Here is a 26,330-nt window from a genome sequence, read left to right as displayed (position 1 = left end):
AAAAGGATCTCAAGGAAAGCAGATCTGGACATCAAGAATAATGCTGTGACTATCTCGGAGGCAGCTGATACAGTCCCAGTGGTTATTAGAGACCGCTCTGCTCGTGACATCGTCCCAACGGCTATAGTGATTGGAGGCTCCAGCAAGTTAAAATGCGTCTTGAAGATGTTTAATCGAGTATACGTACCGTAACAAACGCAGACAAGCAACTTGACATTGGCAAAAGTGACATACCACTCCGTGCGAGACAAGGTCTCGGCGGTTACACCTCCTGAATTCCATACAAACTAAAAGTCGTTTAGAGATGCTTAATGCATGTAGTCGATAATCTTTTTTATTCTGGAAGGATCAGGAGACCACTTCTGCCTTATTTTCATGACTGAGACAGCAACTTAGAATTTGTCAGATCAAGATTGATGTTCGATATAACCTCTTCAAATATCGCGCTTCCTACATTACCGACACACGGTAGAACATGTCGCGTTATTCACCCATTGTACATACTGGCGCATAGAATCAGAACCGTAATACTTATTATTTAGGAAATTATTATTATAATTTTACAGCGTTAATTAGTTGTTTTTACGACAAGCGTTTATACATCATACATTACTGTGCTCAAGTTTAGCTTAGTAATCATCAATTATACCATTTCCTTTTCTCTTAATGTTGAATTAGTTAATTAACGAGTTTCGGATAAATTGTTAATATTAAACAGATCCAAGTTTTAGATATCACTTTTTCACCGCAGGCCACACGAACTCTCACTATTCTAAATTCGTTAGGAAGCCGCTCTCCTCTCGAAACCTGTTCCTTCCTTTACGTTAAGCGCATTAGGACGTTACACTACGATTATTATTTTATCGGAAATATCAAGTATTCTAGAATTAATTGCTTCATCAGACTGTACATGAAAAAACATAAATACCTTGCGCAACCGACACGTTCCTCAGTCGCTCCCGACATTTCGAAGGGTGTGGATCGTGGTGATCATCAGTCGATTCCTAGATTAGTTTTCCCTGATTGGAGGGTGCATCATTCTTGACCGGTGGTCAGACCACAGACGAGTATACAGGATAGACTGAACATTCAATGGACTTCTGTGTCTCACGTTCTGAAATACCGACGGCTCGAGAATCCACTGGTTTTCGAGCGTCCTCTGCGATTTTTGAGCGGTGGATGTAGGAAACGTATTCTTTTCACGCTAATAGTGCAGGCAAACGAGAAAATATTCCTACCATACCACCCAATATATAAGGTGTCCCATTAAACTATGCTGCTTATTTATCCTTATAATTTCAATAATAAGCGAAAATGCTATTTACAAAAAATATGTTGTTGCAGAAAATATATACCAGAGTGATGATATTTATTCTAAATAAGATGCTTATTTTTTTATGGCTAAATTTAGTGGAATAAGGAATTTTATGTAAAAGTACTAAGAAGCATTCACTGATTCCGAAATAGTTGTATCTATGTTATATTAATCAAGATATGCTTCGGATTACTTGGTACACCCAAGAAATACGAATGGCTTAGTAAAAGTGGTAAAGAAAAATGATTGAAAACTTTAAAGGTAGATAGTACACGAACCACGGAGGCTCGTGGGGAGATAGACGAAATTAAGGGCCCATTGATCTTCATTCGCAAAAATCTTAAAGTCTGAAATCTAAACTGGTAAGCCAAAGACATCTGATCAACGGTCAAGCTGTTAGTGGACAGAATGGTTGAGAGTCACCTAAGGTAGTCCATGATAATCCAGGAAGTTCTTCCAGAGGATCACCAGGACGATTCACACCCGCTGAAAACTTCGAAGCGACTGACAAGAAGATTGTTATCCCTCGGACAGTAGATTGTTTTACATTCATATACAGAGCCAGCGGTCTCAGGGTCACTTTTGACCCAGTGTTTGTCGTTCGAGGGTTAATAACAATCGCAAGCAGTGACTCATGTAAGTTATTAACATTTATAATTGTTAGTTAAAGAAATATTAAGAAATTTTCAAGTATTTCGAGATTAATCGAACGAAGAATAATGTACGAAAAATTAATAATTTCAGTATTCGTTAACTAACAATTATAAGTATCAATTATTTACACAAGTGCACACTGTGTGTGATTGTTATTAACAATATGTGCACCTGAAATTGTTGTTAAGATGATTATTTTATGGAAAATATCAATTAGATCGGTCTCAAAATTCTAATCAACCGAAGAACTTCTCTGATTGGTTTCTCATCTCCCTCGAGACAGTATAAATACCGCTGCAGGAGCACGAGTGTCTCACTCGTCGCGGGTCCTCCGGCGGGTGCGGACCTCCTTGGGGATCCTGGAGGGACTCCTGGGCCTTGGACCTGCCTGGACCTTGGAGTACCCTGGACCCCTGGACACCCCTGACCAGTGGTCAGCTGACCGTTGACCAGTGGTCATCTTGGACAACCGGTGAGTTTTTGTACAAATTTTGAATTTATTTTTTTTGTTAGCCCTATTTTGTATATATGTGACCCCCTTTCTTCTGCTTCTCTTATTTTGCGTGTACTATGCCCTTCTATTTTACTTCCCCCTATTTTCATCAATATTAATCAAATATTTTCGTCAATATTTAACTATTATTTTAAAACCACACATGGTTTAAAAAACCATCGAATCAATATGTTAAAAAACGAATTCGATTAACATTTCGAATTCTTACACTTGTTTTCTATTCATGACTTTAGTTTACTAGTTTTAAGTTTAGACTTTAAGATTTTTGTAAAAGAAGATGGAAGAGACTCCTTCAATCATTTATATATTACATTTGATTTCTTGCTCTGGTTTTTGGGATCATTAATATACTTCTGTTATTCGTTCCTTCTTTCATTGCTGCAAGACTCTCTATTCTCTTCAGAATTTCATCGCTGGTTACAATTATCATTCCTGTTTCATTCACATGAAGAACATTCATCGAACGAAGACATCGTATCCCCCGAGGGATTTCAGACATCATATCCCCCGAGGGATTTCAGACATCGTATCCCCCGAGGAATTTCAGACATCGTATCCCCCCGAGGGATTTCAGATATCATATCCCCCGAGGGATTTCAATTGGATTTCTAATTTGTAATACTTCAAGATACAGGTGAACATCGGATATAAGTACTAAAAGAAGAATTCAATCAAATGCCAACGTTGTTCAATTCTGTTTCGTGTTTAAATATGTTCTCTCTTAGTTCGGAGTACGGATTGTTCTGTTAATCCTTTCTCCTTTCTGTGATCTTCATTTGGGTCTCCTGCACAGCAACCTCCTCGTGGTGAGACCCGGGCCGGTTCTGTCCGGGCCAATGGCTGTGCCATCGTTGGGGTACTCTTGGGGAAGCTCCCCCAATTATTGACATAATCCTCTTCATGCTCTTCCTTCGCTGGTTTTCTCTTTACTCTTTGTACGAAGATCACTCATTTAACGAAAACGTCAATCCCTCGAGGGATCTTGAACTTTATTCTCTCGAACGTCTATGGTTTTCCTCTTACTATTCAGGAGGCTTCTCCATCTATTCATATATTTTTCCCTATCTCCCGTTTTGCTCCTGTTGTTGGGGCGGCTGCCCCAGTCTTTTATACATTTCACTTCATACTCTCTCCTTTCATCGCGGGTTCCCTTCTTACTTTTTACTTGAAGACTGAAAAACGAAGACGTCGCATCCGCCGAGGGATTCACCTCTTCTAGTACACAAGTCGCTTCGAATATTTTTAAGATCCCATTTCTAAGTTTCTATTGTAAAGTCACTGTAACATTGCCAAGTTGTCATTTCTTAGCTCTCTTTGCTCGGTTACTTCCTCCTCACCTTCTGTGAGGATGTCATCTGCTTCTCTTAGTAGAAGCAACTCGCAGCCGTGGAATCGGCGGTCGATGGAGCTTGTTCTTCTTCCCTTGGGGGTTTGTGCTAGCGAGAGACGATGTGGACACTGAATGGTGTGTGGAAAGACACACTTGCAGGTGGAAACCCCACAGTTCAATCAGGCAACTGATTGGGCTGCGAGGTGCCAGTCGCCTTCTTCTAGTACCCGTCTTCAAGGTGGAAGGACTCGCACCACCAATTGTCTATTTCATGGTTGCCTTACGCGGTAGATTCTAAATATTCTCAATCTCCACTCTATGATTACTTGGCACTTCTCTACTTTAAGATCCAAGGCAAAGGCGTGAATGGAACTTGGCTTCCATCCATGTCTTTGCCTGTCTAGCTTAAAGTCACTGTACAATTGTCGAGTTGTCATTTCTTAACTTCTTTTCTTGAAATTTGTTCCTCATCTTTGGTGAGGAAGTCACCTCTGCTTCTCTTGGTAGAAGCATGTGACCAACCGTGGAATCGTCGGTCGGTGGAGCGTGTTCTCCCCTTGGGGGTCTGTACTAGGAGCGACGCCACGGACACAGTAGGGTGTGTGGAAAGACACACTCGACTGTGGAAACTACACGTTTCCGCCTTTTGCACATTCTCTTTACCAGCCTGTCGGAATCAGGTCTACTTCGGTAGCTCCTGTGTGGCAGCAGGGAGCAATGGACAACTGACTGAATCATGTAGTGCCGTGCGCCTCTCCGACCTACCGGCCTTCAAGGTGGTAGAGCTCGCACCATCGCTCGTCTATTTCACGGTTGCATTAGCGGTAGAGTCTAATTTAATCAAATCCTTCCTAATGATAACTCGACAATTCCTTACTTTAAGGTCCAAGCTAAAGGCATGCATGGAACCTAGCTTCCATTCATGTCTTTGGCTTGTTAGTTTAAGATTTTTGTAAAGGGAGATCGATGGAACTTTGATTCCATCTATCTCCCTGTGGGTCTCCAGCACAGCAACCTCCTCGTGGTGAGACCTGGGCGGCTTTGTCCGTGCTAATGGCTGTGCATCTTGTATTAGATATAAGGGTAGTTAGGTAGAGGTGGTTCCCTTTGTGTTTCTGCAATCATTGATATACTTCTATTATTCGTCCCTTCTCTCTTTACTGCACGTCTTTCTGTTCTCTTGTAAGTTTCATCGCTGGTTACAATTATCATTCGTATTTCATTCATATGAAGATCACTCATCGAACGAAGACATCGTATCCCCCGAGAGACTTCATTGGCATTTCTAATTTTTAACATTTCAGGGTTTAGATGAACATCGAAGAAGTATTCAACTAAATGCCAACGTCGTTTCATTCTGTTTTCTGTCTAAATATGTTCTGGCTTAAATCGGAGTACGGATTTTTCTGTCAATTCTTTCTCATTTCTGTGATTACTATATGGGTCTCCAGCACAGCAACCTCCTCGTGGTGAGACCCGGGCCGGTTCTGTCCGGGCCAATGGCTGTGCCATCGTTGGGGTATTTTTGGGGAGGCTCCCCCAATCATTCATATTAACTTGAAGATTGAAGAACGAAGACGTCGCATCCGCCGAGGGATTCACCGCATCTAGTATATAAGTCGCAATCGCTTAGAATATTTTTAAGACCCTACTTCTAAGTTTCCATTGTAAAGTCACTGTAACACTGCCAAGTTGTCATTTCTTAGCTCTTTTTGCTCGGTTACTTCCTCCTCACCTTCTGTGAGGAGGTCATCTGCTTCTCTTAGTAGAAGCAAATGTCCAACTGTGGAATCGGCGGTCGATGGAGCTTGTTCTTCTTCCCTTGGGGGTTTGTACTAGCGAGAGACGATGTGGACACTGAATGGTGTGTGGTATGACACACTTGCAGGTGGAAACCCCACAGTTCAATCAGGCAACTGATTGGGCTATGAGGTGCCAGTCGCCTTCTCCTAGTACCCGTCTTCAAGGTGGAAGGACTCGCACCACCGGTCGTCTATTTCATGGTTGCCTTACGCGGTAGACTTTAACTATTCCCAATCTTTCCTCAATGATTACTTGGCACTTCCCTACTTTAAGGTCCAAACTAGAGATATGGATGGAACTTGATTTCCATCCATGTCTTTGGTTTACTCCTACAAACTATAGACTTTAAGATTTTAACTTAAGATCGTATCCTTAAGACTACGGAAGACATCTCATCCGCCGAGGGATTCAGCACCTTTGGTTCGTAAAGTTCTGTCTTTACTCTTTATTGTTCGTATGAAGGAAGACGTCGCATCCGCCGAGGGATTTACCGCTTCTAGTATATAAGTCCCAATCGCTTAGAATATTTTTGAAACCCTACTTCTAAGTTCCTATTGTAAAGTCATTGTAACACTGCCAAGTTGTCATTTCTTAACTCTCTTTGCTCGGTTACTTCCTCCTCACCTTCTGTGAGGAGGTCATCTGCTTCTCTTAGTAGAAGCAAATGTCCAACTGTGGAATCGGCGGTCGATGGAGCTTGTTCTTCTTCCCTTGGGGGTTTGTACTAGCGAGAGACGATGTGGACACTGAATGGTGTGTGGTATGACACACTTGCAGGTGGAAACCCCACAGTTCAATCAGGCAACTGATTGGGCTATGAGGTGCCAGTCGCCTTCTCCTAGTACCCGTCTTCAAGGTGGAAGGACTCGCACCACCGATTGTCTATTTCATGGTTGCCTTACGCGGTAGATTCTAAATATTCCCAATCTCTACTCAATGATTACTTGGCACATCTCTACTATAAGAACCAAGCTGAAGGTGAGGATGGAACTTGGCTTCCATTCATGTCTTTGGCTTGTTAGTTTAAGATTTTTGTAAAGGGAGATCGATGGAAGTTTGATTCCATCTATCTCCCTGTGGGTCTCCAGCACAGCAACCTCCTCGTGGTGAGACCTGGGACGGCTTTGTCCGTGCTAATGGCTGTGTATTTTGTATTAGATTTAAAGATAGGTTTAGTGTTGTAACTTGTTTCTTTTATTGATGGCCTATCATTTCTTGTTAGTTTTTGGGAAAGCTCCCTCAATTATTGGTGTATTTCTCTTGATAGTCTTGGGTTTCTTCACTGGTTTTCTCTTTACTCTTTATCTGAATATCGCTGATCGCATCCGCATCTGAATTGCATCCGCCGAGGTATATCAGTGCTTCCTTGTTAGAAGATCTTTTTAATATGTTTTTAAAGGGAGATCTGTGGGATATTGATTTCATCTATGTCTCTGTATACCTGCTCTCGTAGTAACTTCCTTGTGGTATGTAGGTGCTCTCATTTAGCTTGTTTATATAATATAATTATTATGTTTATTCATTATTACTATTTACATAAAATTATGTTTACAGAAAATAATTAAGGGGTTACATTACTTTGAAACTTTATAAAGATTGCAAGTTAAAGTAAGTTATTATATAACTATTACAGCATATAACTAATATTGTTTCTTAGTATCATGATATTTTTTAATTATATACATTAATATATATACATTAAGAAGGTTTTTATAGTGTAATAGTTCAAATGGTTAGAAAATTGTATTGTTTAATAGCTTAATACATTAAAAAATTTCAAAATTTAATATCTCAATAGCTGATACGTCGAGTATAGTTATTATTTATGTAAGTAGTATATTTAATTATACTCATACATAAAATTCAAAATTTTATAATCTCAACAAAGTCTTTACTGCCCTAGCTGTATGTACTTTGCATTTTGCATTGTTTTATTGTATTCCTTTCTTCTGTGTTATTGTGTCAAATATATTTATAATACAATTTTAAAGTTAATATCAGACTGTGAATTTTCATTTGAATTAAAGTTTTCAAGAAACTTAATAAAGGAATGAAACTTAAATAACCGTATGTCTTATTTTCTAAATATTGCAACTTGATTTATATTCTTCATATTTTCTATATTTTGGCAGAAATGAATGAAATTCGCAATATAGTTATTAACTATTACTCTTACATAAACATTCAAAAATTGCGGGGTTAATATAACCTGCCTACTCCATTTTAATTGTAATTCCGAAAACTCGTGGCGTTGCAATCTGCTTTGAGACTTCGCCGGTAATATTGGCGGTGACACTAAAATGATAATGGGGTGCTAGCACCCCAAAAATCAGGGACAGAAAAATACATAGGATGTTAGGTCTATCATTACCTAGTCAGTGCCATTAGCTTTGAAGGAGTTCCCTAACGTCCCCCACTGCTGCCGTGCCAGAGGAGTGGAGAGGATGAGCTTGTCAGAGTCACGGGGGTATGAGGTGCAAGAATCCAAATCGTGATTTTTATCTATAGCAATTCTGCATGGGAGTCACAGGATCACAGGACTAACACCATGACTCTTGTAGCTGCGTTGCGCTGCATTTTGTCGATGAAACTCTCCGCAAATTGTACTCTGTGATGTTAATGTTATAAATGTATCTCTACCTCTTGCTAGAAAGTACTGTTTTTTAATATTTTTCAACATTTTTTTATTATCGCTTGATCTTGATAGATTATCAGCCGAATATGCACGTGTATAAAATCTATGCATTCCTGTAAAACATATGCAATATGCAAACTAAACTATATTTTGAGAATTCTCTAATGACAAAATAAATTTTTTCATATGTTCCACAACTTTTCCTACTTCCTATAAAAGTATGCATTTGTATAGATATCTGTTGTCTAATTAAACATATATATTTAACTTTCATAAATAAATATGTTAACCAATTCGTAGCAGATGACGTATTTGTATATTAAAGGCTATATTGTAATATTAGAAATCAGTACATATAATGTAGTACTATAAAATAGCACACACAGTAATTCTTCAGAATCATTATATAGTAAACATAACCTACATACGTAACACGTACCTGTAAAAAATGACTCGTTATGCTCATTCGCTGTTTACAGTTTGAATTAGCTCTTTCGACATTGCAGCTGTTGAAAATGGGTTAAGTGATTTAATGTATTTCCAATTAGTTTACTATATGCTATGTAAAGCACACGAATAAATGGAAAATTGTTTCAAGAGAGCTTGTAGTAACATAAGTACGTTTGATCAAACCTTCAATTTCATTTCGCAATAAGATGAAGTATTAAAAGTTCTCGTAAAGATAAGAAAAGCTAAGCAATAACGATAATCAGCAAATTTAATTACAAGAGTGAATTGTTTTCATTTTTTGTATCAAGTTTACTCTGATTCATTCGACTGTAACATGTTTCTATTTGTTTTCTTTCTTTGGCGATTCTTACCTTTAATATAATACGATAGTGATTTCGGTATAATAAGACTGATGGGATTTTCCCTTTGGAAAAAATGAGGAAGAAATGGTGAAAAGAAGCATAAATTTGCGTAATATTTGAATACGAGTTCTGTGATTAGAAAACACGTCGGAACGTGAAATCTTGAATGTCGCGAAACTGAAGCCTTGACATTTTCTTCGTTTCTTTCTGCGTTATGTTGGACGATCGAAAGCCTTTTCTGCACGACATCAGTAAAAGAACGTCCTTTGATTTTGCGTATTTAAGTTAAATAAATAGAATAAGTGTCTTTTGGAAATTTCCTAAAAGAATTACATGATACTCAATAAATCTTTCAGAAAGTTATACATGATCATTATTTTTCTTCAAATGTTAGCATTATTTTTTAAATTCGTACATTCGGTATGATTAGTAATTTCTTCCAAAATCTTTTTTCGAATTTGCCTTTTTATATCCTCAGAAAATGGTTTGAAATAAATAGAAAATGTAATCTTATAGGTGAGCTACGTTCCCGAGAAACGAGAATAATGGATTTGTTAATTAAGTTGTCTTCATTAATTTATCGAAATAATTAGATATTCAAGCTTGGTAGCATTACTAACATACAACTACCTTCACAAATTTTTTATTTACATAAGTAGCGTTGTTTATTACAAAGTAATAGCCCTGTGTACGCAGCGAATATTCACGATTAACTACTTACTTCGGTGACAGCATTATTTTCGAAATAAAAATTCTACGGAACTTCGTAGGAAGATATATTAAAATTGCTTACTTTATTAATTTTTATTTGTTTAGAACTTGTTTGATTCGCGCGTCATTTTCGGAAGATTAGAGTAGATTTTTAAGTTTTTTCCTCAAAGAACATGTTTAAAACTTCTAGGTCTTTGAACTAGACCCACAATGTTTCTCTTCCTTGCGTTGTTTTTTTTAACATTCCTCATGTTTTCGTTGTACACCTCAATTTCTTATAACTGTGAAGTATAGACACAATTTTAATTCGCAATACGACAAAGTCAATGATAAAGAGCACACAGAATAGTTCTTTTTTTCTATACACTCTTCATGTTTTAACGATAGTAGGTAATATTTTATTAGATTTGAGAGGAATGATCTAAAAGATTTATGGAAATTGAAGATTTTATAGGAGAAAGGAGTTCAAAGTTTGAAGTCATCGTTTGTACGTGTATTGAAGTCTTTGAACTTAAGTTAATGAGTTTCATTAAAAAATATATTTTCTTGACTAAAAAAAATGATCGAATTCATAAAACTGAAATGAAATATGTTTAAGGACTTCCAAATCCAGCCGTGCTGTTTAGCTAATTATAAACTTTTTTACAAATATTTATATGGAAAGAAACAATTGAAATTGTCTTAAATTACAGTAAAAATATAATTCGTCAAAAAAGAAGTTAATTTTAAAAGAAGTTAAACGTTGAAAAACTAGTAGAAATATTTTATAAAACCTTTCTATAGTCTATAGTATCATCTTCATTCAAATACTATCCAAGTGAAGTTACAATCGCAATATTATCCTCAAAATCTAAAAAGATTAATAAAGACATTAACAAAAAGAAAAATACCAATGAAATTGCAAAACTTCAATCATAAAATCAACATAACAGAGACGATAGTCTTGAATATTCCATATAACTTCATCTTTCTCAGCGTTCTCAACATTTATTAGTCACAGAGTTTCAAAGAAATCGCTTTCTCAAATAATGGTATAGTGATAAAATTTTCGAAGTTTGTACAATATTTTTCCGAACAGTTTCAATTGAAATGAGTGTCCAGCATAGAAGGAGGCCCAAGAGGAGGGAAAGATGGAAGGCTTCGCTCGTAGATTCATACTTCTCTTTGGTCAATGGCAGCACAACGTGGAAGATGATAAAAGGTCGCTGTGAAGAAGAGACGACACGTAGTGTTCATTTTGGGAGCGGGAGTGAAGGAACACGGGAGATGGCTCCAAAGACGATCGTTCATCTGGTGATCGCCTGCGGCGTCTTTGCGATCGCAACTTGTGAGTACATCCTGATTATTCGACCGGTGATAGTATCTTCGAGAAAGTGAAGACGTTCGCTTTTGCGAAACCTTCTACAGGGCAAGGACGTCGGAACAGTGAAAATCTTTGTGAATTGTGATTAACTTCAAGATGAAATTGGATTTAGAAGTCTTCTTCTGGATTGTTTGTTAAGGATCAGAGATGATATGATTGCAGAGGTTGTGCAGGATCTGATTAAAAATAAATTAAACTTCCTGATTTACTTGAGCATTTTGAACGTAAGCTATTTGGTGCTTGATGAATGCATTTAATAAGCGTTTTGTGTTGTTTAATTATTTGTATTGTATTATAAATTTATTTGTGACCATTTAGTTTTATCTATTGTTAGGTATTTGGGAGCAATTCTTCAAAAAAAGGACAATGTTAAAAATTGTAATTTCTTGGCTGTTCTGGGAAAGAAAAATTTCTTCACAACATGATTCTATACATTCTGAAGAACAAAAAATATAATCGCCCCTTTACCCGGTTCCATTTGCATCTTTTCTTTTTGGTAAAATAGCTGTTCAGAAAATCATGCCGAAGATTATTTATTAAGATTATAATGTATTCGTATTTCATAAAATAGATAAAAATAATCAAAATTATTATTATCATAAAAATTTAAATAATTGAAACAAGAAATTCTTTTGTAATAAAATGTATCGAATTTAAACAACCAAAAACTAATATTTGTTTATCCTTGAAATATCAAATGTTATAATAAACTTGCATAAATATAATAAAGTAATCGTGATTGTAATTTAGAATAGGTACTTATTTAGTACTTACTGAATTTCGGCTTCACTTTTTTTAGACGATGATCTGCCCGTGAAGTAGTTTAAGAAACTCGTTGATAAACGGATAGAGAATTTGTGTCAAGCAAATTGAAATTGCATCCGTACATGTGTTCAACAATTGTATCGAGCCCGTTTTCACTTTTGTTTAGTAATATGTAAATGAAGTGTTTCAAACTGTTTAAGCGACGAGAGCGTAATTATGTCTTCAGTAGTAGATTATTGACAAAGGCAATATCTGAGTTTTCAGAGCCAGCGGTTGCAAGATCGGCGAAAGAGTTGTAAGATGTTCACACGTAGCAACAGTTCAATAGTATTTTCAATTTGCTCGACACAAATTCTCTATCCGTTTATTAGCGAGTTTCTTAAACAACTATTTCACGGGCAGATCATCGTCTGAAAACAGTAAGGCCGAAATACAATGAGTACTAAATAAACACTTATTCTAAATTGCAATCACGATTATTTTATTACATTTATGCAAGTTTATTATAACATTTAATATTTCTAGAATAAACAATTATTAGTTTTTGGTTGTTTAAATTCGATACATTTTTTTAAAAAAGAATTTCTTTTTTCGTTTATTTAAATTTTCATCATAATAACAATTTTCATTATTTTTTTCTATTTTATGAACTACGAATACATTATAATCTTAATAAATAATCTTTGGCCTGATTTTCTAAGCAGCTATTTTATCAAAAGATCATGATTAGAAGAAAGTGAAACCGAAAAGACTATAGTTTCTGTTCCTTGGGATGTGTGATATCCTAATAGTAGTGTGATGGACTTTTTCTTTTCTGGCGGGACTAAAAATTGACAATTGTTAATATTGTCCTTTGTAGCGTACATTCTGACAGAAGTAACACGAATTATTAAGTGTGTTGATGAGTACAGTAAACAGCTTCGAAATGATAGAGATAATATGTATACCTTGTAACTGTATTGTGTAGAACTAGAAAGAAGTCATTTGGAAGGAATGTTGGTTTAATTGGTTACAGTATTAACCTTCACCCTATGGCCCACCTTCTTTTGAATGGAATATGTCACCGCATTCTTTTGTTTTGATAGTCGAGCGGGTGTGCATACATATGAGATTAAGTATTTGTCATTAATTTGTAAGCGGTACAACAGACACATGCCCACGTGAAGCCTGCGAAATACCCCTCTTGCTTTTATGTCATTCTGAGTAACTTTAACTTTTTTTCGGTTCTGCATAATATGTACTATAATTGTTAATAACTGTCATGCAAGAAGTCTAGAACGTGAAAGATACCTCATCTAGTGATAAGGTAGCAAAACTGACTATAGACAACTGAAGATTAATTGATAGCTGTAGGTAGATAGATTACACAATAGGTTAGTTCTATTTAGGTGTTGTTGGTATTGTTCAGAGTTCAAAAGATGATGCATGGTATCTATAAGATCCGTATTATTTCCAGGGACCATCTTCGGATCACTGAACATTAGGTTTCTAAAATTGAAAAATACATTAAGAATAAGTTTAAGTGATATATTAGACCTAAAGTTTTTCAGAAACACAGTTGAAATCTCGGAAAACACTGGCATTCGTTGCCACTTTACCAGTTTTCTTAAACTCTAGTTCTATGACGTTACTTGGAATTTCATTAATTGTTATATAGTATTCCCGTTTATTTAGGAATGGAGGTGTTTTGTCAATTTATATAACAAAAATAAACTCATTCAGTAGACTTACTCTTCTGGTGTTTTAAGATTTCATAACCTTTCCTAGTGATTGCTTAATGCATTAAATTCTATAGATTATGTATAGTACCATTTTTATTTGCTAGTAGTAAATTTCTGGTTAACTGATGTTCTACAGTTTATACATTAACCTTCTCAAGATCACGAAGGGTACAGCTGACTTTCTTGGATAACATTGTTACTTCCTTACTTTGTCCCGCAAAGTTTCATGGATACCAGTTGGGTGACAATTTTTAGTGAAGAGTAATTAGGTTATCGATGACAATTTCCGCTTACTATCTTCTGCAAGGTTGAAAAATATCTATTAATAGTCCTACCTTTCCATTATTCAAGAAAAAAGTCTTACTTTCGAATGACACATTGTGCTGATTAACATTTATCCTCAATTACCTTGACTACGAAGAAAAGGAAGATGACAAACCAAGGCGAAGCTTAAAGAATTCCATCTACGTTTTTACCCACTCAGATCTATCTACAGGGACCGTCAAATTATTCAATCGACGAAAATAGGCAGAATTCGTTAAAATTCATCTCGTGCCGTGTTAAATATGTATACATCGCTATCAACGCTGGTTGCATCATCATCTCACGTATTTTTATGCATCTTTGACCCCAAAGTAATCCCTCAACGGGTGACCAATGAAAATTTGTATCTTTCACTAGTTTCCTTATAGACAATCTTGTTTAATAAATTTCGAGAGCTATTAATAATTTTTGAGTGTTACTGGAGGTTGTTAAAGCTCGTTCTGTACCGTAACGATGTTGTAAGAGATTACATAAACGCTGTAGGTGATTTCAACGCTTCAGGGAGTTCGTAGTTTCCGGTATCCGAGCGCATGAGCAACCTGCCGCATCGATAGGACCCAGAATCTGCCATAGATGTGTTTCGTAAAGGGCACACGATACTAATGCATACGCGACGTGTTCATAGAGGTCAAATCGTATCACCGAACTTTCTCCAAGGTTTTCAGCGTGAGCGTGTACACGTGAAAGATCCAAGGACTGGTTTCGTCTTCAAGGTGTTGCATTATGCAACGGACCAACGTTTCCCAATTGTGCGCTACACCTGCGTGCTCGTCGAGTAGGCACCTGTGATTAGGTTACTGTTTGTTTAGTTAATTAACGTCAAAGGGAGAACGTAATGGTTTTACGCGGCAAACCTGAAATCAGGGATTGAGAAGCTGAGAGTATGAACAATTAAAAATGGCAAATGAGAAATTTAAGTAAGAATTGGTAAATGCAACTAAATTGATTAATTAGTACTTTAAATAAGAAATGAACGATGACATACATTGAATCCACGAGCTGACGTCTTGGGGAGATGTCGACTTGTAAAATTGATGCAATGGAGCGGAGAAATAAATTTGAATAGTTAAAAACTGAGATTAAGGAATTAATGATATAATGAATTGAAAATTTGGTACATTGTAAAATGAACTAAAAAATGATGAACAAAAGAAATAATAAGTCTTTAATTTGATACATTGAAAATTTGAATTTTTGACAGATAGAGTACTTAATAAACTGACAGACTGACTGATAAAAAACTTAAATTGTCATATTAAAGAATTGGAAACTTAAAACACTTAACTTGATAAATTATAGATTAAAGAGTTAATAATTGTGGAGCGAAAATTGAAAAATTGGAAATTCTTCGATTTTTAGATTGATTTTTAAATTTATAATATATTATTTCATTAAAGAATCGAAGACAATGATTTAATAACAGGTCAATTTGGAAAATTAGAGGCTTTATAAATTGATAAATTGAATAGTGAATATAAGTAAACAAATAATAGAAGTATCGAGGTAAACATGTACATGTTTTTTTCATATAGAAGTGCTAAGATTACAGATTCTGAAAAAGTGCGCAAGTCACTTAAAGAAATAATGTTTATTTATTTGTAATTTTATTCTGAATCAACAGAGAAAAAACATAACGTTATTAAAAAGTAAAAGTAGATAAAGCCAAATCGTGCGGATTACTTTGACTTACCTGGTAGTTCTAGTATTAAACACATAAGAAATTATAATATACTGATATGGTGACTCAGTAATTTAACAAATCGTGGAGCAAAAACCTAAACACAGTTTAAAAACACGATAGGATCGCAACAAATACAACTTACACAAGAAATACTGTAATGGAAAATAAACAGCTTAAGAAATCTATGCTAAAAAACGGGTCTCCGAAATAAAATAAATTAACTGATTTCGTAATCCTATCCACTATGAAATATCAAAACAGGTATCTGCAGCGTGTGCTTACCACTCTTATATTTAAGATCAAGAACTACTTATATTTTCACTTTCATTCACATAAGTATTTCCCTGAATCCTGACTGACGTTTCGTAAGATTATCCTTTTTTGGAATTCCCAGACGTTCGAACTTCATCACCCTAAATAACGAACGTGAAGTCAATGATATGTATTCCATGTTTCAGGTTTGAGTCACTATCAACGTTACGCTGGATCAGGACAGAATAATCTCTTAGATCACAATGTATTATCGAGACAGGCAGCTGTATCTTGTCCGGAGAAGAACGGTCGATTTCCGGTTCCTATGCAGTGTGACGCTTACATAGAGTGCATTGATGGCATTCCTGAGGAGAAACTCTGTCCCGAAGGACTTCTGTTTAATCCAGAAGCCAGATTCAATTACCCTTGTGGATATCCAATAGATGTCAACTGTGACGGCAGGCCTAATCGCCGTTAGTATTAACAGATTATACTCTTTGTTTATATTTCTACTGATTGCTTCTGGCAGCAATGTATCTTAAAGAGATATGCTTTCGGAGTAGTTTTTATTTGGTGTAATATCGTGATTCATTCTAATAACGAGCTATTATATTAGTAATTCACTGTTGTCTCATTAAATGGGAAAGCGAAACAAAGGAAGAAAATATTTTCGAAATGTAAGAAAGTGATGATCAGTCTATAATGAGTAAATACCAAAGTGCTGCACAATGGATACGCAACCTCTAGTGCCAGGAAAAGTAGGTAGATGTACAAAGTGTGGAAATTCAAGTCTGCTTTTACGTAGTTTCAAAGTCGTTTTCTTCATTATTTTTGTATTTTTTTTTGTATTCATGGACGTTTCATTGCTTTTGTAACAACAGAAAAGTCTGACATGTTTTCCAGTTTTTATTTGCTTTTACATAACAATAACATATACAGATAAGCCCCTCTTATTGCACAGGGTGAGAACAAATGGAGTTACAAATCATGAATTTGTTCGGTATTGTTTTTGAGATATGGAAAGTTTATGACAATAGGATGCAAACGATCAGACCCATTCATTTACAGAATAAACAGTATAAATAATTTTAAGAGTGTCACTATTTCGCGTAAAGATATCACCAGCGAGCATAATCAATACTTAATACAGGATATCCAAGAAACAGTGGTACAAACGAAGAGGTGGTTGTTATACATGTGTATATAAAGAAATAGGTATAAAATATGAAATCAAATTTTTACTTATCGTGCTTCGTTTTCGAAAAAATTAAGTTTGAATTTTAATTGACTACTAATGTAGAAAATATGAATCATCGTTAGAAATTAAGCTCTAAACACGCAGATAATAACAAAAAGTTTATATACATGTATGTTCAATAACGTTTAGTTTTCTAATTATATGCTATTTAATAACGGTGTTATGTGTTCATAAATATTCACTTGTAAGAAGATATTTCTTTTAATACAGGATGACGTTGGCCCTTTAAAACATTTCAGACCCCTGGATGGTTCATTATACGTTATCTTAAGGAAGTGTCTCCATATAAAATAGTGTATTTGTTTGCATAGATAAAAATATAGCAAGTGAAACTGGTTTATAGATCATTTTTCATCAATAATTATTTACCATATTCAAACAATTAGAGTTTCACCAGTAAACATCGTTTAATTGAACGAATTTACAACAAAGTCCAGTAGCCGAGTAACTCCACTTACATAATTTCGTTAGACCTAATAGTTTTCGAGATATTAAGCCAAATATGTTTTCCACCCCCAACTTTGGGTGTGGTTTTTAATCCTTAACTTGGACACCAGCAAATTAAAAAAATACATATCTAAGATTTTTGGTTAATCTACAAATATGCCAAATTTGATCGAAATTGGACATTTACACTTCAGGTTGTTCCCTGATAAGACTAAAATATCATACAATGATAAGTCCAGAAATGAATCGTGAAGAAGTTCAAACAAAAATATAAAACGTGAAGAGAATACAATGATGCTATTAATCTTAGTTTAATACAGAGCAATAGAAGATATGTAATGCTTTACATCATCATTCTATTTGGATAGCTATAATAAGATGGGTGGTCAACGTTAAATGCTAATAATATTAATAGTTTAATCATTTGTCGAATTAATTTGCATATTCAAGTTTTGTAATAATATGTATAATTAATATTGCAATAATATTGATGGCAATAATACTGACAATGAGATAATTTAAAAAATAAGATAGTGATCTTACTTTTGTGACAGGAATACATTAATAATTACTTACTTTGGTGGTAGCATTCAATTTTCCAAATAAAAAATTATACACTTTTAATACTCACAAAAATAAAATGTGCAGAAAAATGTATATTACCCGTATTGACAGAAAGCATTATATTTTATATATTTGTTGAATTGAAGATTTCCTTAAGATGGTTTATCATGTATCTAATACTTTGAACTATCTTTTGTTTTTTCACGCTAATAGCATGTTTTCCCCTATACGTATGTTATTGCAAACATAACTGTAAACAGTTTGTAACTCGTAAAAAACTTTTCAGAAGCCGCGCAGCCAACCGAGGATTGTCCTCACCAATACGGCTACTTCAAGGTTGGAGATAGTCAGCGTTGTGGGCAGTTTATGAATTGCGCTGACGGGAGGGGTTACGTTTTTGATTGTCCCGAAGGGTTGGCTTTCAACCCTGAAAGTTATCGTTGCGACTGGCCAGATCAGGTTCCCGACTGTGACGCAGAATGTAAGCGGATTTTTATCTGTCGGTCTTATTTTCTTTAAAGTACGTTCGAGCAGATTTCGCATTCGTGTCAGGTAGAAGCTTTCCAACTTCACTTCTTTCAAACCAAACGAGAAAAAAGTAACAGACGTTCTCCCGCTGTCTAGTTCCGTTTTTCTAAATTAAAATTACACGAAGTGAATTCACAAATTCTCCTTCTCTATTCTTTCAAAAATTTTCATTAATCTATTAAATCCATCTATTAAAAGCAAACCAATACAGGGTTGTGTTGTCTATGCTGAAAGTTAATTAATTAGTAGAGAACGTTTCTTATAGTTTCTATTTTAAAATGAATTCTCGTTTTTAATGTTACAGCATACCTCGGTTTTCGATGCCCGCAAGAGAGGAATATATATTCCAATAATATTCAATTTTATCGCAGTCAGAACGATTGTCAACATTATTACGTTTGTGTGAATGGTCGACCACGATTGCAAAATTGTGGCGAAGGAAACGCATTCAACGAACTCATCAATGCCTGTGATGCCGCGGAAAATGTTACTGGATGGTAAGAGGATTTCTGCGAATTTTCCGAGAAAACGAGATGCATGCACGCACCCCCTCCCGTCTCTTCCTTCCTCGCCCATCCTCTTCCTCGTTAACGCTTCAGTTTCTTTTTCGTCTGGTTCTAACAAAAACAAATATCCGTTAAATCAGTCAGTATTTCAGTATTTAATTAATTTCCGTTCTTTGAAAATTCTCAATTTTTTCACAAATATTTTGCGGAAATTCTTCGTATGTTTCTTGTTTTTTATCTTACAAATTTTTAATTTTGTTCAATTTTTATGATTTATTCCTTTACTACATTCTGCGACAAAATGATAAGATACCCATGAACTTTTTTGTATTTTTATTGTTTCTGCATTATATACAGATTCATATACAAACTATTACTTTCATGTAAGTGTGAGATATTTTAGTATGAAAAACGACGTATGCGACAAAATGATCGATCAGATATGGTAATTCACGCAAAAAAATCTAATAGATTCATAAATAATTACACGTTATTGTACATTTAGTTGTGCGTTTACTTTCTCTTTTTCTTAATGATTTCTAAAATTCATTCAATTATGGCGTTTGCGCACACGTCGATAAAATCGGAGCCGGCTCCGACTTCAATGTCGCATATAATGTAATTAAATGGAGCTTTTCATAGACAGTCCGATCCGTCAAAAATTCGGACTGCTGGGACGACAAATATTTTATCAGTTTTAATATAAGTTTAAGGCGGGTATAATGTGATATAAACATTTTTTTGTACATTGAATAATGGGGGAGATTTCAAGGTTAGATTAGTGTTTTTAAAGGAAATGTTGTATTTTTTATGCATAACAATATAGTACATGTTAATGTGAGTCAATGTATTTCATCGCTAAAATCGGTGTACCCAAAACTAGCTTTCACATTTTCTAGATTTTTGTTTAACAACAAAAATATCAGTGTGTGTTTGTAAACGTCCTTAAGGGTTTACTTTCATCTCATTTCCATCCTTTTTGAATGATCACCTTTAATGTATTTATTAAGTGTGACTTTCTTTCATATGTATAACCATTTGGTGATAATCTTCTCAAACATTTGCGATTATGTTTAAATTAGAAGGCCTGATATAAGTTACGTTATTGTATAAATTGCACTGTCGCACTGAAAAATGAATTCTTTACTGACAGTGTGACAGTACATACCTACTTACGAATCTAGGAAAAATCATCTGCTTCATTTAAAGGATGTGTTTTTGTCGCTGAAGATAAGTTGTTGCCACTTTTTCCGTGTTTTTTTTTGGATACATTTTGATTTCTGAATTATTCATTGCATCTTTCTCACATGAATACGCTTCTCATTTCTGTTTTTTAGTACAGAATTCGATGGAATTTTTAAAATCGTACATGTGGTGACAGTACGCGGTTTTCTTATACTTATATTTTTACGATTTTCGTAATTTTCAGTTTTAAAAGATATATCACTACGCTACTTGTCCTATTTATAACTTTCACAATTTTTGCGTAATTACAGTTGATCACAAAAATATCCACTTGCTTAACATAGTATGTATCTAGAAGAAACCTTAGGCCAGATGCACACGACCGACAATTGGTGAACGACAATTTTGTTGATTTTAATAGGTACAATGAATTTGAATGAGATTACGTATACGACCGATGAAATAGGCGACAAACCACAAAGCAAAATTCATTGTAAATACTTATTTATTAGAATCGATAAAATCGTTATTCACTGATTATCGGTTTCATGCGTCTGGCTTTATCCATATGTTTGCTTTATTTACATATGTTGCAATAGACAAGATAGATCAAATAAAATATTACAGAAATTAAGAAAGATATTGATTTCACTTTCGTTTTAAATTAAATGTTTCGAAGGGGTTTATTATTTGACGTGTAATAAATTCTGTTAGGGGAAAAAGGAGCCACCTAGATTTATATAAACGCAAGATAGTATTAATTTCTTATTAATCCTATATGAAGAGTTCTGGCGCAAAATACTTCTCTGAAGAGGAACATCGGATAGGTGAAAAGAAAATAGAAAACGAAAAGTATCAAAATAAATCATACTTATATACATCGTATCTCAGGTCATTTTATTTATGACATGTTCAAAATTATGAGCTTCGATTTCTGAATATTTATTAAGTAAGTCTTTTACAAGTGGATACATGCATACTATCTTAAACATTTGATAGCATTCACGGAGCAACCAGAAACCGATACACGAGCAACATATACATATTTTTTCATACCTTCCTTTACTGTAGGAGTTCATAAAGTGTTTCAAGAAATCATCTTTCCATTACCAAGTACACAATTGGAAGTGCTTACTTGTAAACAGAATTGCAGTAGGTTAGAGTACTTGTTTCCAATCGTATTTTGTAAAATTGAGTTTAATTTTTCACCAGGAACTCATTTTATAATAGCGGATATGATACCTAAGATACTATGTAATTAATTTACAAAAGTTATTTGAACACGCAAGTTACCTTATCACTTCAATATTTCTCCATCAACTGCCATACATTTCTTATTATCATACTTTTGAAGTATTGTATCCTATCATTGTGTCGCATCTATTTTTCGCATAAATAGTTCAAATTCATAGAGAAAAGTATAAGCAGCGTAAAATGTTGTGTTTTGCATTAAAAAGAGTTGCATTGGCTTTTACAAAGAGTAACAAATTAAGTGTGTTATAATATTTTACCGCAAAGTATGATTTGTTCACTAACTTGATTTTTCACATTTTTCAGCGAACCGCCGAACTTGAACGTTTCAACAAAACAGTTTTTGCTTCGAAAGTTGTAAATATGCCATCTATTATTTTTATACGACTACTGTTATTAAGAATAAATTTTTTCGGTGAATCACAAAAAGAGTGAACTATTCGTTAGAAACACTTTCATTTTTATTTTTTTGTTTAAAGAAAATAAAAAACAATGGCTCACATACATAAAACTAAGAATCGATTACATTTTTATATTATACGATAGAAGTTAATTATAAGCAACGAATAGAACTATTGTATGCAGTGGCGTAGTTAGAGCTTCAGCCGCCCCTCTTAATACACATACAAAACACTAAAGGAGGTTAAATGAAAAAAAAGGTTGAAATCAAAACGCTATATTTATTTCTAAAGAATCAAATCTTAATTCGGACATTCTATAATGTTGTTTTTCTTGCTTTTCTGTTAGCAAAATCGTCGATGACGATTTGATTGATCGAATTACAGTATGTGATGAAGAAGTGTAATGATTTTTTTATATTTATATTTTATTTATTTTAGTTGTAACTATAGCTGGTGAAAACTAATTATTAATTAAATAATAAAAAATAAGAGTTAATATAAATAAATCAATCGTCGAAACACAAAGTTGAGTCTCATTTACTCTCCTGGTTACCAGAGGACCCTCCTTAACTACGCCACTGATCGTATAATTTATACTTTTTATTTTGTGACGTATATTATAAAGAAAATGGACAGAATGCGATAGCATAAATGAAAATGTAAATATTTACCTTTAAGTTGGTATTTCGTGGAGATGATGCACTTAGTACAAACTTGTAGAAACGAATTTATTTTACAATTACAGTTATATAATAAATGTCAAGCATTTTCACAAAGATTCTAATCCTATCACTTTTCTCTAACAGTAACAAAACAAAGAAAGAGGTTGTAGATTTTTAAAGATTGAAGAAAACACGAGGAGGTTTTTGATTTCACTTTAACTGTTATTATTCCTTTTGTACATATGATTTTGTATTATTAATTTCACACCAAACGTGCGCGGGTACAATTTCGTCTCTAGCACATGCATAGAGAACTCTTAAGGTAAAATATGTTTCCCGAAAATATAATGTTTATGAGGAAAATAGTTTTATATTCGAATCGTGGAACATTTACACTTCTGATAAAAATGGTAGCCAGTTTTAAACCTGTTTTAAAGAATTGTTCTTTGAGTAAAATTTATTTTTGAGTGTTTGAGACTACAATTACGAGAAAATGCAAAATTGAGGCTACCAGTTTTAAGTAATTTGAAGTGTGAATTGATTAGAACAAATTCTCGGAATGCGAGATTCATGTATGGAGGCAAAAATGATAATTCAAAGTTTCGTGGTCCATTTTTAATAACATTCATGTTATTAAGATCACCGTGTGCCAGTATTAAGTAATTAATTTAATTTTTTGCAAAAGTAAATCATAAATACTATTTAAACATTTGAACGAAGTTACATATTGATAATTTGGAAATTAATTATCAATTATTATAAATTTCTGGATTTTGCCTTCATAACGATTACAGTATATTCTCCAACAATTATTTCGTTAAATCAATCATCACATGAATAATAATTCAGATGTGTATCTGACAGATATGTGGAGGGGAAAAAAAGAGGTGTACAGAACATTTAGTAAGAAATGCTTTACAAGTCTTATGTTAAGGAACAAGCGATTCACACTTTATACATATATATTTTACTTACGAGATAATTGACAACAAAGTATTTGTGGACTATAACTTACGAAAAGTATCCAAGTCCATTTGGGATGCAAAATGATGCAAAAGTTTGAAAATATGAGTCTCTTTTGTGACTATTTTTCAGAAGACTTTTGTTATAAATAAATCAATATTTGCTACTAATAATATAAAATAATAATTTACTTCATATTATTTGTCAGTACTGTTAAAAATTTGACTAAAAAATGACGAGTCAACATTAGCACGCCAAATGCACGTGGAGAATTTTCGATAGTGCGTTTGCATGATACGTAGCTTTAACTTCACTTCTGGTTGCGCTCTTATGAATCTATCCACCCACACGCCCGCATAAATATACATATAGAAACATCCATTTGTTTGTAATTTACAGTAGGTACATTATATACGCGAAGTGACTAATTATTCTTATAACAGACAAACAATCAACGAGAAAACCTCGTTAATCCGAACTAATCAAAAACACATATCTTTTGCATTATTGAGCGATCGAAACGAACTAGAAGAAAGAATAAGAACGTTGGAGAAATAATTAGATAATGACTGTGAGAACGATTCGTTCTGAATAAGGAGAACCAATTAATGAATCCGAAATATCAGGTGCCATGTTATTTTAATAAAAATAACAAAAATTCAAGTAAATAGTGCTGGTCATTTGTACTTCATGAATACAATAGAAACTTTTTAGGATTAATCTGAAACTTCGGATTAACGAGTTCTACGGTGTATTCCATAAAAATACAAATTACATACGACGAAACATTCATTGTCAAGCTGAACACGAGTAAAACTTTCGGATCATAGAAGTTCTGTCAAATCACACTACATTTAAGAAAAATTTGTTTAAGAAAAATAAAATTGTTTTGAGAAGTTTCCTATAACTTTAGAATTAATTTGAGAAGAACATTCTATGAACCGGGTCAATGGATTTCGCGATTTCTCTTTGGAAGAATAACAATTTATGTAAAGAAATAAATGTACAATTCCTATGGTTTTTAAGCTACGGAGAAGAAACATTAACGTTACATATTTCTGTTGCATAAAAACGTTATATCAGGAAGATGCGATACATCCGATGGCATTGGATCATTTAATCAACCTACACAATTGCTTCAACTCTGACGATCATTCATTTGTGTTCCATTTCACGATTATTCGTGAGAAGCTACGTTTGTGTCAGTGGAAAAAAAATTTGTTGTCATGATATTTTGAGCAGTAATGCGACAGCTGCATCTTCCGGTGCATCTTTCACAAAGCTGTGGAATGTGCATCCGTTCGCGAATGGTCAAATATTTCAACTATTTCACCTTTTCAACACACGATGCATAGTCGCATTGGCTTCGCACGCTTGTGGCCCCTCTCGCGTGCAGAAACTGCGTATGGAATCAGACTTTTAAAAGAATTTCGAATCGCACTATGGAACGTGGTGTAAGCTGTGCAACTCGTACGCAAGGTGACAACACTCTGAATCGCTCCAACGATGCTGTTCTCGCACTCTGTTGATATTCACTCCTGTACATGGCGTTGCTTCTGAAGTCTAAATAAGAAAACGGGAAACGCTAATGATACATACAAGTAAAATGGAAAAAATTGCTGAAAAATAATTGTTTCATGGAAATAAAAGAAATATTGTAGAAAAGAGCGGATTCTTGCTTATTCTTGTTAACTAACAATAAGTGCTTCGGGGAATATCGCCTAAATCGCACTTAATTATTTGTTATATTTTCTATTTTGTAATTAATTATCTAGGTATGTCAAAAAGTATTCAGAAGTGTGACATGATATTTGAGGTAGAGGAAGATTGAATAGAACGTGGTATTTAGACGAATAAAACAAGATACTCAATACTATAGTTTCTGTAGGTATTGCCTTTTTTTTGTTGGCAATATAAACGCCTTAATAGATCGCAAATTTTCCACGGCGGAAGCAAATTCGCGACGAATTTTTCGTGGTATCTTCTTCGCCGAGAAAATCTCTGCTACTACGAAGAACCCTCGTTAGTCTGTGGGAGTCTTAAATGTTTTGTATACTTATAAATATATGGGAAAAAATCGAAAACTATAACCTATATCTGTACTTCAAAGCTAGGCTAACTCAAATCAATTTCTTTCAAAATCAAGTTTTTTACAGTGCCTTATTGATTTCGCTTCATTTTATTAGAATAATAGGAATTTAGTTAAGCTATGTTATAAATGAAGGAAATTTAATAGCATAAACTACTTAAAATTCTATGTTAAGGAATAGGTAATCGCAAATGTTTTCCGGCTCTCCTAAAAAATAACAAAAAAGGACTTGGCTCACATTGGCTCTCAGGTATAGATATATGACGGACACGTAGAGACCAATGGTTTGCAAAAAATTATAATATCTATTTCGTATGACGGCATTTCCATATTTCATAAATGGGGCTTATGAGTGTTCAGTGAACAATGTATAAAAAGTAGGCGTCCGAGTAACTAAATATGTATACTGTTTTATAATAATATATTTTATTGTTTATTGGTAGTACTGCTTTCTTCTGAATTTAATTTAAAATGAAATAAAATTAGCGTTAGTCTTTAGGTACAAGGATATGGTCGGTTAGTGCAACATTTACCTTAATATCAGACTTTTTCTATAAAAGTGCATACTCAGACAGTAATACCAGTCTAATTTTTTG

The 26,330-nt window shown here is 34.2% G+C and overlaps 2 protein-coding genes across 3 annotated transcripts in view; one reads left to right on the top strand and one right to left on the bottom strand.

Annotated features, from left to right (window-relative positions):
• Positions 1-11,014: 11,014 nt before the first annotated feature.
• On the top strand, positions 11,015-23,094 carry LOC143180827 (protein obstructor-E). The gene is made up of 5 exons (XM_076380820.1): positions 11,015-11,101; positions 16,087-16,353; positions 18,436-18,630; positions 18,982-19,174; positions 21,926-23,094. Exons 1-5 carry the CDS (start codon positions 11,041-11,043, stop codon positions 21,978-21,980), a joined length of 771 nt encoding a protein of 256 aa, XP_076236935.1. The 5' UTR covers positions 11,015-11,040; the 3' UTR covers positions 21,981-23,094.
• A 1,977-nt stretch (positions 23,095-25,071) lies between these two features.
• LOC143180826 (parathyroid hormone/parathyroid hormone-related peptide receptor) overlaps positions 25,072-26,330 on the bottom strand; it is a 163,968-nt gene continuing 162,709 nt past the window's right edge. For both annotated transcript variants that reach the window (XM_076380817.1, XM_076380818.1), the window contains exon 13: positions 25,072-25,208. In XM_076380817.1, the coding sequence (XP_076236932.1) occupies positions 25,086-25,208 (123 nt within the window). In that variant the 3' untranslated portion in view covers positions 25,072-25,085. The remainder of the gene's footprint in view (positions 25,209-26,330) is intronic.

The sequence above is a fragment of the Calliopsis andreniformis genome, chromosome 6 (genome assembly GCF_051401765.1).
Source record: "Calliopsis andreniformis isolate RMS-2024a chromosome 6, iyCalAndr_principal, whole genome shotgun sequence".
Lineage (NCBI taxonomy): Eukaryota > Metazoa > Arthropoda > Insecta > Hymenoptera > Andrenidae > Calliopsis > Calliopsis andreniformis.
The sequence above is the reverse complement of the archived record's forward strand: the minus strand, read 5'-3'. Positions and strand labels throughout refer to the sequence as shown.

Coding starts and splice junctions, on each gene's coding strand:
- LOC143180827 (XM_076380820.1), top strand. CDS start 11,041: ATGGCTCCAAAGACGATCGTTCATCTGGTGATCGCCTGCGGCGTCTTT. Junction 16,354..18,435: donor TGACGGCAGGCCTAATCGCC/GTTAGTATTAAC, acceptor AAAACTTTTCAG/AAGCCGCGCAGCCAACCGAG. Junction 18,631..18,981: donor TCCCGACTGTGACGCAGAAT/GTAAGCGGATTT, acceptor TTAATGTTACAG/CATACCTCGGTTTTCGATGC.